Below are 18,689 nucleotides of genomic sequence, written 5' to 3'. Positions count from 1 at the left end.
TGTATGCACACAAGTACACCAATGTACTGTAACATTAAAAGACCCTTGAAGGAAAAGCACTGTAACAAGCTTGTATTCTCCAGTAAAAATCACCACTGAAATATTGTCCTGACAAATGAAATCAAAGGCTTTTTTGTTTTACATTTTGGAAGAGAAGTTTTGTGACTATTAAAAATTAACAGGCCACCCTTGGTGTGGCCAAGGTTTACTAGTTGGGCCAGTCCTGCTGTCAGTGCAGTCACTGGGTATTTTTCCACTTGCTTAAGTGCAAGCAGGATTCAGACCTCTAGAATAGGTATTTAACAGAGTGATTCCATCCAGAGTAGAAAAGAAACCAGCTAGTCCTTTACAGGATTAATGTGGCCTCGGGATATCATTAAAACCGTTAGCACATTGGTTAACCTCTGGATCAGTTTACACTTCAAACATAAAAAGAACAGGAGCACTTGGGGCACCTTAGAGACTAACAAATGTATTTGAGCCTAAGCTTTCGTGAGCTTCAAACATACAATCTACTGGTCAGACTGTGCCTGGCCCCTATGTGAGTGTTAGCACAGTGAGAGAATGTTAGGAGCCTTCCCCCTCTCCCTTGTGCAGCTCCTGCCAAGGCAGGTACGACTGCATTCCCTCCCTGAGCTGCTAGCTAGCTAGGTTTTTAGTCCATCCCCCTGGTATCCGAGTACCAGAGGGGGAAGGAGGAGGCGGGTCTACAAACCTGTCACCCATCTCCGCATCAACTCATGGAGCTGGCCAAATACCTGGGGAGGGGAACATGCTGCACCTTGGAGCGGATGCAGGAGCAGGTGTGCTCCCTCTGCATCGGGAGGAGCTCTGGCTCGGACACATTTCCTCCCAGAGCTCTCCCAGGAGCTGTGGAGTGCGACACTGCCCTAATGCTGCACAAGGGATCCCAAAGTACATAGGAAGGCAAATGCAAGTAGATAAAATGACTGGGCAGGGAGGGAATGGCATAAAAACAGGCATAAACACAACTGGGAAGAAAATCATAATGAAAGTTTTTGCAGCACCCGTTATGTCTAGGGAGCACAGCTTATAGTCCCACAACTTTTTCTGCAGTGGCCCACTGCGGTGACATTAAAGCCAGAGCAGTTTTCTCTTTGAATCTGTATGCTCTTCTTGTACCCGGTGGAGACATCTGCAACCCTCCAATGACCCACTTCCCTGCTTTGGCCACCTCAAATTCAAATCTCTGTGTCCTAGAAGGGGTGCAAAAATGCGAGGCATCCCTCATCAGCCAAGAGACTGGAGGACAGAGCTGCTGAGAAACTCTGAGCCTGATTCAGTAACCTTTACACTGCAGCAGATTGACCTGTTCATGTGGCTAAAGGGTGTGTCTACATGGCAAATGAGGGTGTGATTGTTGCACAGACAAACATACCCATGCTAGCTTTAATCTAGTTAGCACAGGTAACAATAGTTGTGTAGAACAAGATAGCATGGTCTAGCAACAAGAAATCAAGCCCAGGGAGCTGGTAAATACTCTGGTGGCTAGTCCATATAAAAGCCCATGCCACCATGTCTACATTACTGCTATCTGTGCAGGCTACATTAAGGTTGGCATGGGTACTGCCTAGCATGCTACAATCACACCCTCACTTCCTGTGTAGACATACCCACTGTGTACTCAGAGTGGCTAAAGGTTGCTGAATTGGGCCCTTTGTCATGAGATGGGGTCAGAGAGATGCCACCTGATTGGATACTGACAACTGCAAACATCACAGTCTAACATCGGAGTGCTGCACTGTAATTAACTGTATGGCTCTTGGAGAAGCCATTAGATGCAGTAACTCTTCACCACTCAGAAGTTAAGTGACTAGGATCAGGAGCTAACATAATGGCAGGTTCTAGAGGAAGAACCTGGAAGGAATTGTCACTAAAACAAAAACAGGTGATAAAACGTTCTTGTCATAAACAAAAGCTTCTTAAGGTCATAAAGGATACCACGAGGTCTGTTAAGATGTGAAGAAAATGAAATCATATTGATTTTTGTCCATCATGGCTGCTCTACCCTACAGTCTAGCTAATCTGTATCTATAGGACCTCACTTCCCTGGAGAGCACATCGAGCTAAAACAAGGACTGCTAAGGGGCGAGGAAGGGAAGGGACAGTGTAAAATGATCGTTCCTTTTGCACATGGGGATGGAGAGGTAAGTGTGGTGAACTCTAAAAGCAAGGCTAAATTGTGACTTGCATTATGCACTCATGAGGAATACAAGAGGGAGTGAGCTCCCCTTTATATTCATGCCCATCAGGCTCCTGGGCCTAGGGTCCGAGCACAAAGTAGTAAGAATGCATTGAGCACTCGCTTACACTGGAACAAGTGGGTGGGAAGAGGCAGGCTCCACTCCCCCTCATTGGCTCCATTCCCACCCTAGTCACTTGCTAGCCCAGCTGAATGGGTTGCAGTTTGCTGCGGTCAGAGGCCAAATGCCAGTTACTAGCCATCCCAAAGCAAGGGCTGTGACTGAAGTTGTTGTCTTTGCCTTTGGTAAACGAAAGGGCAGGTACGTTTCACAATGCTGAGTGCAAGATGCCTTCTAAGCATCCCTGCCTTGGGTCAAAGTGGCGAGTGATTGGTTGGATAACCCATGGCCCAAAAACATATAAAGGAACAAAAATGTTTTTGTCTGAGTATTTGAACTGAATTGATATCAACAAGAAGTGGGTCAAATGAATATTGATTAGGCACGAGCCACCCACAGTTTGAAAATGAACCCAGAGTCAAAGTCCCAGCAAGCTCTATAAGCCAAAATAGAAACTGAGCTATTGGTTCTGACTTCATACAGTCTTGATCCTGTGCCGCCGACTTAAAATGAGCAGAGGATCATGCTCCCTATAAGAAAGAAAAACATCAACAATGACAGGTTTGGTCACCGGGATTGCCAGGATGCAGTGCCAGAATACACGTGGTGACCTATTCTCATTCATGGTGACAGAGATATGAATTTCCACAGGATCTTTCATTGACTAATCTATTTCCATTATTCATGGACAGCTTCTTTTAATTAATAATGCTGTGGAAAATTATTTAATCAAAATGGGTTCTGTTTTTGTCACCACTGGTGACACCTCAAAAGAGGAATCACTGTCACAGGACGTCTCCGACTCAAGGAATATTTCCAACACACCTCTAACCAACATATTAACCGACAGGGACCTTCTTACCAACACTACAAAAAGAAGGATTCTGGGTGGACTCCACCTGAAGGTCGAAATAACAGACTGGACTTCTACATAAAGTGCTTCCGCCGATGTGCATGGGCTGAAATTGTGGAAAAGCAGCATCACTTGCCCCATAACCTCAGCCGTGCAGAACACAATGCCATCCACAGCCTCAGAAACAACTCTGACATCATAATAAAAAAGGCTGACAAAGGAGGTGCTGTCGTCATCATGAATAGGTTGGAATATGAACAAGAGGCTACTAGGCAGCTCTCCAACACCACTTTCTACAAGCCATTACCCTCTGATTCCACTGAGGGTTACCAAAAGAAACTACAGCATTTGCTCAAGAAACTCCCTGAAAAAGCACAAGAACAAATCCACACAGACACACCCCTGGAACCCCGACCTGGGGTATTCTATCTGCTACCCAAGATCCATAAACCTGGAAATCCTGGTCGCCCCATCATCTCAGGCATTGGCACCCTGACAGCAGGATTGTCTGGCTATGTAGACTCCCTCCTCAGGCTCTACGCTACCAGCACTCCCAGCTATCTTCGAGACACCACTGACTTCCTGAGGAAACTACAATCCATCGGTGATCTTCCTAAAAACACCATCCTAGCCACTATGGATGTAGAAGCCCTCTACACCAACATTCCACACAAAGATGTACTACAAGCCGTCAGGAACAGTATACCCGATAATGTCACAGCCTACCTGCTGGCTGAACTTTGTGACTTTGTCCTCACCCATAACTATTTCACATTTGGGGACAATGTATACCTTCAAATCAGCAGCACTGCGATGGGTACCCGCATGGCCCCACAGTTTGCCAACATTTTTATGGCTGACTTAGAACAACACTTCCTCAGCTCTCGTCCCCTAATGCCCCTACTCTACTTGCGCTACATTGATGACATCTTCATCATCTGGACCCATGGAAAAGAAACCCTTGAGGAATTCCACCATGATTTCAACAATTTCCATCCCACCATTAACTCAGCCTGGACCAGTCCACACAAGAGATCCACTTCCTGGACACTACGGTGCTAATAAGCGATGGTCACATAAACACCACCCTATATCGGAAACCTACTGACTGCTATTCCTACCTACATGCCTCTAGCTTTCATCCAGATCACACCACACGATCCATTGTCTACAGCCAAGCTCTATGATATAACCGCATTTGCTCCAACCCCTCAGACAGAGATAAACACCTACAAGATCTCTATCAAGCATTCTTACAACTACAGTACCCACCTGCTGAAGCAACCCCAAATGGGTGGCAAAGCCCCTCAACATTCTTACAGTATTTCTTACGAAACACTCAAATGATGCACATATGAGGAGTGACCAAAAAAAGTTTAGTATTAGTCATCCAACATAAAATTGTATTGGTCTAATGCCTCATCCCAAAAGTTTCCATTCCATTTAGCCCAAAGTCCTAGATTAAATGAGACCAGTAGTTTGATCTTAGTCTCAAAGGCAAGTCTTTTGAACCCTTTAACAAGGAGGAAGTCTACATCCACCACGCTATGTTCTTTATCAATCAATTTCCAAAGAAAAGCTGAGTGCAGAATCTACTTTAAAAAGTGCAATAAACTCACAACACAAAGGCTCATTATAAATGGCAAAAGTGCATTGAATAAAGTGTGAACAATTGTATGCAAAGTAGACTGCCACTGTGCTGAATGACTTTTCACAGCAAACATGTATCAAAGATCCCCAGGACACTTTTAAGCAGATGGAACTATGCATGAACTCTGGAGGTTATATAGTTCTATGTTCCCCAATATTAATATGTTCTTAAATCCACATGCTCATTTAGTTTGCTTTCAGGAAAGCCTCCAAAATGGACAAGAACGTGGATACCAACAAAGATGTTAATATGAAACTCGCTTTGAAGAGATGCAAGTATTTGGCTTAAATGAAAACAATGGTATTTTTAAGGTCTAAGATTTGTTCTTCATTAAAAATCACCAGCAAAATAGGATCTCCAGGTAAAGAACCTCATATGTTTAAACTGTGTTAGATGAATTATACATCAGCCGTTATATATTTTTATATATATATAAAGACATTCCAACTGCCTTAAATGGATCCTCTCTCCCTTTGCATTCCCATGCCTCATTCTCTAACACACATTCCAACAGTGAATATGCCAGAGATCCTATAGGCACAGTTTCATTCAACACACACCCCTTTTTCAGTCCCTGAGCACCATCTAGCCTGTGCACTGGATCAGATACTGTGGAAAACAACAGCATGCAATCATTTATATTTAAAAAACCTGGGTGAAATATTGGCCTCACTGAAGTCAATGGCAACACCTCATACTGTAATGCACCCTGCACAAAATATATACTATATGAGAGTCTCACTGCTACCTGGGGATTTTGCCACTAGTTGGTATAGGTGGAAGTGGTAGCAAGAACTGGAACCCTATGTATTTAAAAATATTTGAACTAAGTACTTGTTTTCTTCAGGAACCTATTTGCAGACTCAAAATGGGTCTTGTAAAATGTTGGCGGCCAATAGTATGTTCATTTTTGTGTGTTTGACTCTTTACTAACAATTTGTTGTTTTTTTTTGTTGTTGTTTGTTTTTTTAACTCCACACGCCAGGGTCTGATTGCTCCACAGGCTAAGCTTGTAAAACAAGGCCTTAATCCAAAGAGCACAGATTCTCGAAAGGCATTTCATGAATTACATGTTATAAATATTCTCTCCCACATCAGAAGTTAGTAACTGTTTGATGGGCCCTTCCAAGCGCTGGTCTTTAATCTTCAGTTTTCAGAGATGGACATGAATCTCATTGCAGTTTTCAAGAATATTTCTAGATTAATTATTTTCTCTACTTGGAAAAAGTTTCAAGTTCTGTTCCTGCCTTGCAGTCCGGATTAGTGATGTTAGATGTGGCATGAGCATTTCAGCACACAAAGAAAGAGGCAACACTTTGCAATTGCAGGTTAAAAGTCACTTCACCATTCTGAGCAGGAGAGATCGCTGCAGGTTGAAAAGCTAGCAGCCACTCTTATTTTATGGGCCTATAAATTTATTGTGATGGATGAACTATCTTACCAACAACAACAACAAAAAATCTTGAGTTGGTAATAGCACTCTGCACAGCTCTGTTAAGTAAGTCATTCCACATGCCAGGTCTCTGGATCTTATTGGGGAGTGAGAAAACATTATTTCTCCACCTCAATGTGCCTGTCTCTTTTCTTGTCATGTGGAACTAACTTTTCATGCTTCGTACTATTACTAATTTATTAGCCTTTTAAATGCCTCAATTGCTGTACAGTCTGTGGACTAAATCTTAATGCTTGCTGAAGCAAAGGGTGCTTTAGAAATGTGTGTGCGCGTGTAAAGCAATAAACCAGATGGGGGAACAATTCTCTGTACCTCTGCGTTTGCTACAGTAAGAGCAAACAAACAATCATCTTCTTGAGCACAGAAGAGCCAGCAGTTGATGTTTGTTATAATTAAATGGTGACTCTTGGAAGCGATGACTTAACTAAAAAAGGTGTTAAATATATTTCTGTTCAAATCAATTAAAGGAGAAAATGATTTTCTTTTCATTTAGGTTAAATAACTACTGCACAAATTGCTGTCATACAATAGTGCAACCCTGTCAGTCCAATTTCTTGTGACTTGATTGACTCTTCTGCCCGCTTGATGGGACTATCTGTTAGATAGTTAGGGCCACATTTTCTAAGAAATGAACCTTTAAATTAGCAGTTTTGTCCCTAGTAGAGAACACAAGGGGAAGCATGAACATTTTCTGCCAATGGAACTTAATCCAAAACTCACTGAAGTCACTTACTTAATAGGATTTTGGATTGGGGTATGGTGTTTAAGAGCATAAAAATCTATCTAGTGTCTAGGAATGAAGCACAGGAAATCCCTGCACCAGACTGGATGAACATCCCAGCATTGTTCTTTTAGGAAAAGGCCTTTCCCCCCACCAAACCTAGCTCCTGGATGTTAAGAAGCTAGACAGACAGACAGACAGACAGACAGACATCATGTGTGATTCCACATAGCCATGTTCTTCAGAACCTTTTACTGCCAATCCATTCATATTTACTGCTGCCCTACGTACCCTACGTTCGTATCTCTCCTCTCCCATGAAAGCCAATCTACACATCTTTCTTTATAAGCTTCACAATGAAATTCAGCTCCTCTTTGCTTTCAGCCACAGCAAGAAAATCCTCCTGGCACAAATCTTCCCTTCCAACACTCAGTGCAGATACCAGGCTTTGCTCTGGGTAATTCCACCGGTGAAAAGAATTCTCCCACCATTACACCAGGGTGTCAAGTGGCTGCATAGGCACTCCACTGCCATTACTACAGCCCTGCATAGTAACTACCATGGCTGTAACACAGAGGATCCATGTCTAAGTGCTCCATGCAGCCACACTGTGGACGCTCCCCAGACTGCACCTCCTGGTCTCTAGGGGTTAGCATGCAGGGAACTCGGTTCTGCATTGCATATCTGTATCTGTGCAGCCACCCCTTATATTGCACCTCACCTTGTGGAGCACACTGGTCCCACTGCCAGAAGGCCCTCTCTCTCCTTGGAGGAAGGGAAAGGATTTCCACTATGTGAATAGCGGAACTGCAGTCCACTGCTTTATCAGCAAAGTGTTCACATTGCTTTTGGTAATGCAAAGCTCTTTGCATGGCTCCGGAGGAAAAGGTGTAGTTTCAGGAAGTTAGTTTAAGTGACAGGTTTATAGTCACAAGAAGCAAAATTTATATTTTGACACAGCATGGGTTGTATTAGCTTGTCGCATGAAATTGCCTTTAAGCATTTCTTCCCTGGTCCCACATCTGTCCTGGTTCTGCCCAGGTTCTTGAGCAGCATTTTCAGCTCTGGACTAGCAATTCATAGCACATTGCAGGTAGCAAGGTGGGAATACAAGAGAGGGTAAGATGACAATCTTAAACCTAAACTGGATTTTTGCTGTGCTCTCTTTTTTGGCCTTAACTCAGACTGGTTGCATCTGTAGGCCCATTTTAACCTCTCCCAACTCTCCCCCTGCTGAGTCACTTCCCTACATCCTGTACTTTGCTGGCTGCATTGACAGCACTAAAGAACCATCATTCTTTTTTCTGGGCAGCATCTTGTACAAGCTACTGTTGCCAGAATGATACTAGGCTCAATGAACCACCAGTCTGGCTGGGCAATTCCTATTTTACTAAAAGCATTGAGCTCCTTTTTCTCTATGGCTGAATTGTCTTTAAAAAAATCATCATAGCCTTACAGTAACTTCAGATGAGATGCCCTAGATGCAGCTATAGAAAAAAAAAAAGATCCATTTCAACTGTAAAAGGATTTCAGTTAATACTCAATAATCTATAAATCACTGTTACGAGATTTTCCTATGCAAACCAAATGTATATGATCCTCATCAATCTTTAAAAACACCTCCATAAAGATTAAATTTTGCAGCTCCAATGCGAATTAAAGGATCTGTTAACTTATTTTCAAGATACATCTTTATAGGTAATTAATTTTCAGATCGAGTGTTCTTTGAAATGACTAATGGATAGTGAGCTTTGCTGATTGATTATAAAATGAGAAGGTGGGTTAAAAAAAGAGAGTTGTGAATATAAAATCACTATCAAGATTTATTAACCTTGCCATATTAAAATTCTAAACTGAGTAAGCAAGAGAAGCAGGTATTAACATAATACCTTTGCTGAGTATAATTTATTATTTCACATCAATAAATTCCTCTTAGTTGGTCCATGTCCCATCAGCATGGCCTCTGATCTGGATTTTAGTAGATGGGAGAGTGAACTTCACCTTGGAAGAAGTAATAATTTGAATTATACTGACTATAAAATGATGTAAAAGGAAAGAAAGTAAGTGTAATTCATATATCACCCTCATAGGCAGATACTCTGAACTTCAAATCTACAGGTAGCTTTTACAGAGCCACCATTAATGAACAGCCACAGCTTTTACTGAAAGTCTAGTTAATCTGCACTGACCTGAAAACATCAAGACTAAATTTGGGATTGCTATTTGTCACACAGACTTTGTGGGGGGTTCTCAATCACTTTTCCCCTAGAAATGGTGAGAATTAGACCAAGTGTATTACCCGTTTCCTCAGATTGCAAGTGAGCGTGAGATTCCTGGAAAAGGAGTTTGCAAACGCTGTATAAAAGTCCAGAACTTTCAGCAAGGCTTCCCGTTTAATAATATGTAAATCGCAGTACGTCAGTGCCCGGACATTGGCACACGCATGGGCCAAAGTGGTTTCCTTCCAGAAGATATCGCCAAACACATCGCCTTTACCTGAAAAAGAGCAGGACACATTTATTAAACCACACATATACACTGCTCTTCAGCAAACCAATTAGTCCCTTCCCCAAATTTTCTTCAGTTCCCAATTATTCTGAATTTAGGCCCAGATTTTTAAAGGTATTAAACAGTGCTCTGTTCAGCACTGCAAGGCGTAATGAATTTTGGATCCTAGGTCTCTTTCAATGAGACTTAGGCTCCTAAGTACCTAAGTCACTGCCATAAATATAAAGGGAAGGGTAACCACCTTTCTGTATACAGTGCTATAAAATCCCTCCTGGCCAGAGGCAAAACCCTTTCACATGTAAAGGGTTAAGAAGCTAAGGTAACCTCGCTGGCACCTGACCCAAAATGACCAGTGAGGGAACGAGATACTTTCAAATCTGGAGTGGGGGGAGAACAAAGGTTTTGGTCTGTCTGTGTTATGCTTTTGCCGGGAACAGATCAAGAATGCAGCCTTACAACTCCTGTAAAGTTAGTAAGTAATCTATAAATAATCTAGCTAAAAAATGTGTTAGATTTTCTTTTGTTTAATGGCTGGTAAAATAAGCTGTGCTGGATGGAATGTATATTCCTGTTTTTGTGTCTTTTGTAACTTAAGGTTTTGCCTAGAGGGATTCTCTGTTTTGAATCTGATTACTCTATAAGGTATTTACCATCCTGATTTTACAGAGGTAATCCTTTTATCTTTTCTTTAATTAAAATTCTTCTTCTAAGAACCTGATTGATTTTTCATTGTTCTTAAGATTGAAGAGTTTGGGTCTGTGTTCACCTGTACCAATTGGTGAGAATTCTTATCAAGCCTTCCCCAGGAAAGGGGGTGTAGGGCTTGGGGGAAGACATCTCCAAGTGGTCTCTTTCCCTGTTCTTTGTTTAAAATGCTTGGTGGTGGCAGCATACTGTTCAAGGATAAGACAAAGTTTGTACCTTGGGGAAGTTTTTAACCTAAGCTGGTAAAAATAAGCTAAGGAGGTCTTTCATGCAGGTCCCCACATCTGTACCCTAGAGTTCAGAGTGGGGAAAGAATCTTGACATGGTGGCAGAGGTGGGGTCATTTTGAGATCATTTTGAACCAGAAGCACAGCAGGATTTTAAAAGGTTTTGTAAAAGAGGATTGCAGCTGTAGATTCTGTCTCTCTGCCTGAGGGACAGAGCAGCAGGCATAACAAAAGGATTTTTCTGTAGACTGAGAACAGCTATCAGAAAAAAATAGGTATCAGGTTACAGCACAGCAAAATTTTACAAGCCAGGTTTTTTTTTTTCTTTCTAACTCTCGGGTATAGCTAGGTTAAAAACAGAGAGGTTAGAATGTCAGAAAGCAATACCTAACAAAAACTGGAATTAGCCAGATTTGAGGCTGAGGAAAGACAAAAGGTACATAAAAGATGGATAGAACTCAGACAGGTGGAGATGGATGGAGAAGCAGCCAAAGAAAAAGAAAGGGAGAGAAATGGAGGCAAAGGCTAAAGAAATGGAGGAGAAGGAAAAAGAGGAAGCATGCACTGGAGGTGGAGAAGGCAAAGGCTCAGCAGAATATACCGAATAACTCTAACAATCCTTCCCCAACAATCCACAAATGGGAGCGACTATGTCCACAGTATGATGAATCCAGTGATATTGCTGAATATTTTCTCACCTTTGAGAGACTGTGCACACTCCATCAAATTCCTGAAGCTCACAAGATGACCACATTGGTCACAAAATTGACTGGAAGAGCACTGGACATATTCAATAAGATGCCTATTGAGGAGGCTTCTGACTATAATAAATTCAAGGATTTGGTATTAAAACAATTTCAAGTTACCTGAAACTTACAGAGTAAAATTTAGAGCCCTTAAGAGAGGACCTGGACTAAGTAATGTGGCTTATATAAACCAGATGAAGGATCTGTTAGATAAATGGGTCAAAGAAAGGGGTGTAACTAGCTTTGAAGGAATGTGTGATTTGATGACTCAGGAGCAATTCCTGAATATGTCCAAGGAGGATATAAAACACTGTTTATGGGATAAGAAAATGGACTCAGCAGAAAGTCTTGCTTCTTATGCTGATCAATACGAGCAGTCCCAGACCGCCAGAGAGGTGGGGCAAACCGGAACAAAACAGGTGGAGGGAGAAGAGAAGAACAACCCTGGTCGCAGTTGGAGCGGATACCAGAAGGGACACCCTGAGACTACACCCTGAGACCATACCAGGGGCAGCCCAACGCCCCAACTACACCCCATGGAACACTCCAGACACCTTATCGTCCCGCCACACTGTTCTCCAGCAACCCACCTCTCTCCAGTGACCCATCAGCTGGATGATGTTTTAAATGTAACGAGCCGGGGCATGTAAAGACCAACTGCCCCAAGAACCCCAAAGAGATTACAGTTCATTGCACTGGAATCACACCAGAGGTCCTCAGGCCCAGATACCTCCAGATACCCTCAGAGTGGAGGGAAACTGTGAGTGTGGGCGGGAAGAAGGTCACAGTGTGGAGGGACACCAATTTAATCAACCCAGAGGTCCAAGTGACGATTCAACCCTTCAAGTCACACTCTTTTGACTTGCCTACAGCCAAGTTGCCCATCCAGTACAAGGGCTGGTCAGGAACATGGACTTTTGCAGTCTATGATGATTATCCCATCCCCATGCTGCTGGGGGAAGACTTGGCCAATCATGTGAAGCTAGCCAAGAGGGTGGGAATGGTCACCTGCAGCCAGGCTAAGCAAGCTGTCACACCTAGCTCTGTTCTGGAAACTTCTACCAGGACCCGGTCAGGGGTGATGGAACTGGACCCCATGCCAACGTCTGCAACAGCAGTAATGGATCCAGTCACAGAGACCCAGGCACAGCCAGTCTCAGAACCGGAACTGGCAGAACAACCAGCACCAGAACCATTGCCAGCATTGAATCCAGTACTTGCAACCCAACACCAGAGGGCCCCACCGAACCTGCACCGGCAGCAGCAGATAACCCTATACAAGAGGCTCAGCTGGAACCTGAACCACAACCTAGTGCACCAGCGGAGAGCGGTTCACAGTCTACAGAAACAGCCCCATCACCTGCATCGCTTCCAGAGGGACCAAGCCCAGGTCCACAATCCAATGAGGAACTGATGTCTCCAGCATCAAGGGAACAGTTCCAGACTGAACAGGAAGCAGATGAAAGCCTCCAGAGAGCTTGGACAGCAGCATGGAGCAACCCACCGCCTCTCAGCTCTTCTAATTGATCCAGGTTTGTTGTAGAAAGAGGACTTTTATACAAGGAAACTCTTTCTGGTGGACACCAGGAACATTGGCATCCTCAGAGACAGTTGGTAGTTCCAACTAAGTACCCGGTCAAGCTCTTGAGCTTAGCCTACGATCATCCTAATGGCCATGCTGGGGTGAACAGAACCAAAGACCATTTGGGAAAGTTGTTCCACTGGGTGGGAATGGGCAAGGATGTTTCTACCTATGTCCAGCCTTGTGAGGTGTGCTAAAGAGTGGAAAACCCCCAAGACCAGGTCAAAGCTCCTCTCCAGCCACTCCCCATTGAGGTTCCATTTCAGTGAGTAGCTGTGGATATTCTAGGTCCTTTTCCGAAAAAGACACCCAGAGGAAAGCAGTACATACTGACTTTCATGGATTTTGCCACCCAGTGGCCGGAAGCAGTAGCTCTAAGCAACACTAGGGCTAAAAGTGTGTGCCAGGCACTAACAAACATTTTTGCCAGGGTAGGTTGGCCCTCCGACATCCTCACAGATGCAGGAACTAATTTCCAGGCAGGAACTATGGAAAGCCTTTGGGAAGCTCATGGGGTGAATCACTTGGTTGCCACCCCTTACCATCATCAAACAAATGGCCTGGTGGAGAAGTTTAATGGAACTTTGGGGGCCATGACAAGTAAATTAATAAATGAGCACTCCAATGATTGGGACCTAGTGTTGCAGCAGTTGCTCTTTGCCTACAGAGCTGTACTCCATCTCAGTTTAGGGTTTTCACCATTTGAACTTGTATATGGTCATGAGGTTAAGGGCCATTACTGTTGGTGAAGCAGCAATAGGAGGGGTTTACACCTTCTCCAGGAACTAACATTCTGGACTTTGTAACCAACCTACAAAACACCCTCCGAACCTCTTTTTTTAGCCCTTGCTAAAAAAAAAAAACCTAAAGGATGCTCAAATGGAGCAAAAAGCCTGGTATGATAAACATGCCAGAGAACCGTCCTTCGAAGTAGGGGACCAGGTCATGGTCTTAAAGGCACTCAGGCCCATAAAATGGAAGCATCGTGGGAAGGGCCATTCACAGTCCAAGAGCGCCTGGGAGCTGTTAATTATCTCATAGCATTCCCCACCTCCAACTGAAAGCCTAAGGTGTACCATATTAATTCTCTAAAGCCCTTTTATTCCAGAGAATTAAAGGTTTGTCAGTTTACAGTCCAAGGAGAAGATGATGCTGAGTGGCCTGAAGGTTTCTACTATGAAGGGGAAAGTGCTGGTGGCGTGGAAGAGGTGAACCTCTCCATGACCCTTGGGCATATGCAGTGACAGCAGATCAAGGAGCTGGGCACTAGCTACATGCCGACGTTCTCAGCCACCCCAGGACTGACTGAACGGGCAAACCACTCCATTGACACAGGTAATGCTCACCCAATTAAAGTCCAACCTTACTGGGTGTCTCCTCAAGCTAAAACTGCTATAGAACGGGAGATCCAGGATATGCTACAGATGGGTGTAATCTGCCCCTCCCGCAGTGCATAGGCATCTCCAGTGGTTCTAGTTCCCAAACCAGATAGGGAGATACGTTTTTGCGTGGACTACCGTAAGCTAAATGCTGTAACTCGCCCAGACAACTATCCAATGCCACACACAGATGAACTATTAGAGAAACTGGGACGGGCCAGTTCATCTCTACCTTGGACTTAACCAAGGGGTACTGGCAGGTACCGTTACATGAATCCGCCAAGGAATGGTCAGCCTTCACCACACATGTCAGGCTGTATGAATTTAATGTGCTCCCTTTCGGGCTGTGGAATACACCTGCCATCTTCCAAAAACTTGTAGATGATTTCCTAGCAGGATTGGGACAATATGCAGCCACTTACCTTGACCATGTTGCCATATTTTCAGATTCCTGGGAAGAACACCTGGAACATCTACAAAAAGTCTTTGCGCGCATAAGGGAGGCAGGACTAAGTGTTAAGGCTAAGAAGTATCAAATAGGCCTAAACAGAGTGACTTACCTTGGACACCAAATGGGTCAAGGGACTATCAACCCCCTACAGGCCAAAGTGGATGCTATCCAAAAGTGGCCTGTCCCAAAGTCAAAGAAACAGGTCCAATCCTTCTTAGGCTTGGCCGGATATTACAGGCGATTTGTACCGCAGTACAGCCAAATCGCCACTCCACTGACAGACCTAACCAAAGAGAAACATCCAAATGCAGTTCAGTGGACTGAAGAATGTCAGAAGGCCTTTAACCAGCTTAAAGCGACACTCATGTCTGACCCTGTGCTAAGAGCCCCAGACTTTGACAAACGGTTCCTAGTAACCACAGATGTGTCCGAGCATGGTGTGGGAGCAGTCTTAATGCAGGCAGGACCGTATCAAGAATTCCATCCTGTTGTGTTTCTCAGCAAGAAGCTGTTTGAGAGGGAAAGCCACTGGTCAATCAGTGAAAAGGAATGTTATGCTACTGTCTACGCTCTGGAAAAGCTACGCCCATACGTTTGGGGATGGTGTTTCCACCTGCAAACCGACCATGCTGCACTACAGTGGCTTCGTACCACCAAGGAAAATAACAAAAAACTTATTTGGTGGAGTTTAGCTCTCCGAGATTTTGATTTTGATATACAACACATCTCAGGAGCTTCTAAGAAAGTGGCTGATGCACTCTCCCATGAAAATTTCCCAGAATCAACTGGTTAAAATTGTCCTTGAGATGTGGAAAATATTGTTAGTCTTTATACAGTCAGTAGTATATTTAGAGGTGCATGTGTCTTATTAACTCTGTTTTCTCCTAGAACTCCAGGAAGAAATCACAGCCAGTGGTTTCACCTTATCTGTGATTTGGGAGGCGTGTCATAAATATAAAAGGAAGGGTCACTACCTTTCTGTATACAGTGCTATAAAATCCCTCCTGGCCAGAGGCAAAACCCTTTCACATGTAAAGGGTTAAGAAGCTAAGGTAACCCCGCTGGCACCTGACCCAAAATGGCCAATGAAGGGACAAGATTCTTTCAAATCTGGAGGAGTGGGGGAACAAAGGTTTTGGTTTGTCTGTGTGATGCTTTTGCCGGGAACAGATCAGGAATGCAGCCTTACAACTCCTGTAAAGTTAGTAAGTAATCTATAAGTAATCTAGCTAAAAAATGCGTTAGATTTTCTTTTGTTTAATGGCTGGTAAAATAAGCTGTGCTGGATGGAATGTATATTCCTGTTGTTGTGTCTTTTGTAACTTAAGGTTTTGCCTAGAGGGATTCTCTATGTTTTGAATCTGATTACCCTACAAGGTATTTACCATCCTGATTTTACAGAGGTGATTCTTTTACCCTTCCTTTATTTAAAATTCTTCTTTTAAGAACCTGATTGATTGGTAAGGATTATTATCAAGCCTTCCCCAGGAAAGGAAGTGTAGGGCTTGGGGGGATATTTTGGGGGAAGACGTCTCCAAGTGGTCTCTTTCCCTGTTCTTTGTTTAAAACGCTTGGTGGTGGCAGCATACTGTTCAAGGTCAAGGCAAAGTTTGCACCTTGGGGAAGTTTTTAACCTAAGCTTAGGGGTCTTTCATGCAGGTCCCCACATCTATACCCTAGAGTTCAGAGTGGGGAAGGAAGCCTGACAGTCACTTTTGAAAATGAGACTTAAGCTCCTTTTAAAAACTGGATGCGGGGTCAGTTTTTGAAAATTTTACCTTTAAGCACATGCTACAGCTATGCATGTGCTTAAGTGCTTTGCTGAATCTGAAGTATCTGCTGAAGTATCTAACGATTAGAGCCAATCAAACTATTAATTAAGAATAATATTTGCTAAAAAAAATCCACTCCCTTTTTGGCTAGCAAATCATTCACAAATAGACCCTGATGCCTGTGAATGAACTTGTTCATTTGCATTCACTGAAAAGTTCTGACAAATAATTTTCTAACTATTTGTTGTCCATGACTGTTTGCATTAAATATTTTCGAATTGTGTTGTGCAGTTGGGCATCTGTTTTTACTCCCTAACTGAATGACATTTTATTTTTAAACGGGAGAATAACAAATGGTAGATAATTTGTAATGAGCTTGTGTTTTATGTTTTCAGCTGCACAATTATCTGCTCTAAAATTTGTGAAATATTGGGAATTTGTGAACATTCTCAAGAATGTCCAACGGTCATTGCAATGAAAAATTGCAAACAACAAACAAACTGACCCCACAAATCTTAGTGAACTGAACATTGTACTTATATTTAGTTGTATTTGACAATCTGATTTTCTGTTATTTGACCAGTGCTGCTAACAATTAGATTAAGTGATTTTTCTAGATGAAATATTATTATTGATGTTACAGTATTGTCCAAAAGTCCAATCAGGATCAGAGCCCCACTGGGATGGGCACTGTAGAAACATATTAAGACCTCATTCCTGCCTTGAAGACTTTACCATCTAGATTAAGACAAAACTAAATATCTGAACACTTACAAGTACTAGTATATGTAAAATCCATACCTCCAAAGCTAGGTCTGGCCAAAGCTATTAGGAAGGTAGTGGCTCAAACTATTCATTTTATTTGGATGTTGCAAAGTGAAATGATAGGTACATATCACATTCTGGGGTGACAACTCTTCATTGGTCTGAAGCTGATTCTCTCACAAAAGCAATTTTCGCTATTTTTAGCAGATTGGATTTCCCTAAGGAGATTTTACCTGACTGTGGGTCAAATTTCAGGTCTCAGCTATTCAGCGAGTTATGGAAGTTGTGTGGGGCAAAACAACTAAAAGCCATCCCATATCACCCAGAGACAAATGGTCTGTTGGAGAGGTTCAATGGAATTCTAAAATCTAGGCTCAGAATCAAATAGGAGAACCAGAGTCTGGGACAATGTCACTGACGGATGGTTACCCTGTTTTCTATTTGCTTATAGGAAAGCACCCCAAGAATCGGCAGGGTTTGCCCCATTTGATCTTCTATATGGAAGAGAAGTGAGGGATCTTATCTGAGACTCCTGAGAAGGGTACACTGTTACAGAAGTTAATGGACTTAATGGAAATGGATCAGACTAACCTCAGGAACAGTCCAAACAAAAGGTGCAGTACGGCCAACATACTTGTAAATGCTCTTTTGAAATGGAGGACCTGAGGTTAGTGTTAAGCACTAAAATGCAGAATTCTTGGGAGGGACCTTTTGCGGTGACAGAAAAGGTGAATGAAGATACAGATCATGTTAAAAGGTCTCATGGTAATGGTGTCTCACAGCTAGTGCATGTAAACAGATTTAAAGCTTATCACAGCAAGCAAGCTATGGTCAACACAAGCTGTTGTGTAGAAAGGGAAACTGAGGCACATCACCTCACTGAATGTCAGCATGACTCACCATGGAAAGCATCAATCTCTGTGGAGAGTTAACACCAGTTGAAAAGGCAGAAGTGTTATCTGTGCTGCAAGAACATAGACAAGTGTTTTCTAGCAAACCAGGGAAGACTCACTTGCTGACTTATATGACCATTACTGTAGGATTACAGCCATCCCAGCAGGTCCTACCACACCACTGGCAAGGTATAAGAGCAAATTTGCACAGAAATACAAAGCATGCTGGACCAAGGCTGCACCTATACACAGACACCCAGACTGTGACCTGCTTGCTGTTTGTGAACATCCCGGGTTGGGAGCTACAACAGCAAAGCACTGAGAGGCACCCAAGGTTACAGGGCAGGCAGTGACACAACCGCACACTGATCTGGATTGTCCCCCGGAATGTGACAGTCCAGTTTTGCATTAAAAAAAAGGACACATGGTTCAATGTCATAGCTAGAACCATGTGTCATGACAAATATCTCAAGATTAAAACCTTTGCTCACATTTACTATAAACCAGAGAAGTGGTAGATCTGAAGTGTAGATCTGCAGTGCTGGTCACCCCATCTCAAAAAGGATATTTGCACACATGAATAACTTAACTCATATGTGGCAAGTTATATGCATAATTATTGGCAAGTTTGAGCCCTAAAATAGCTGTTCTGACTGTGG

The 18,689-nt window shown here is 43.0% G+C and overlaps 1 protein-coding gene across 4 annotated transcripts in view; it reads right to left on the bottom strand.

The window, feature by feature from the left end:
- Window positions 1–18,689, bottom strand: part of KCNH5 (potassium voltage-gated channel subfamily H member 5) — a 248,667-nt gene that overhangs the window by 40,234 nt on the left and 189,744 nt on the right. For all 4 annotated transcript variants that reach the window (XM_043516732.1, XM_038405932.2, XM_043516733.1 and 1 more), the window contains one exon: window positions 9,302–9,498. In XM_043516732.1, the coding sequence (XP_043372667.1) occupies window positions 9,302–9,498 (197 nt within the window). The remainder of the gene's footprint in view (window positions 1–9,301; window positions 9,499–18,689) is intronic.

The sequence above is a fragment of the Dermochelys coriacea genome, chromosome 6 (assembly GCF_009764565.3).
Source record: "Dermochelys coriacea isolate rDerCor1 chromosome 6, rDerCor1.pri.v4, whole genome shotgun sequence".
Taxonomy (NCBI): Eukaryota; Metazoa; Chordata; order Testudines; family Dermochelyidae; genus Dermochelys; species Dermochelys coriacea.
This window is presented reverse-complemented; position numbering and strand designations above follow the sequence as displayed.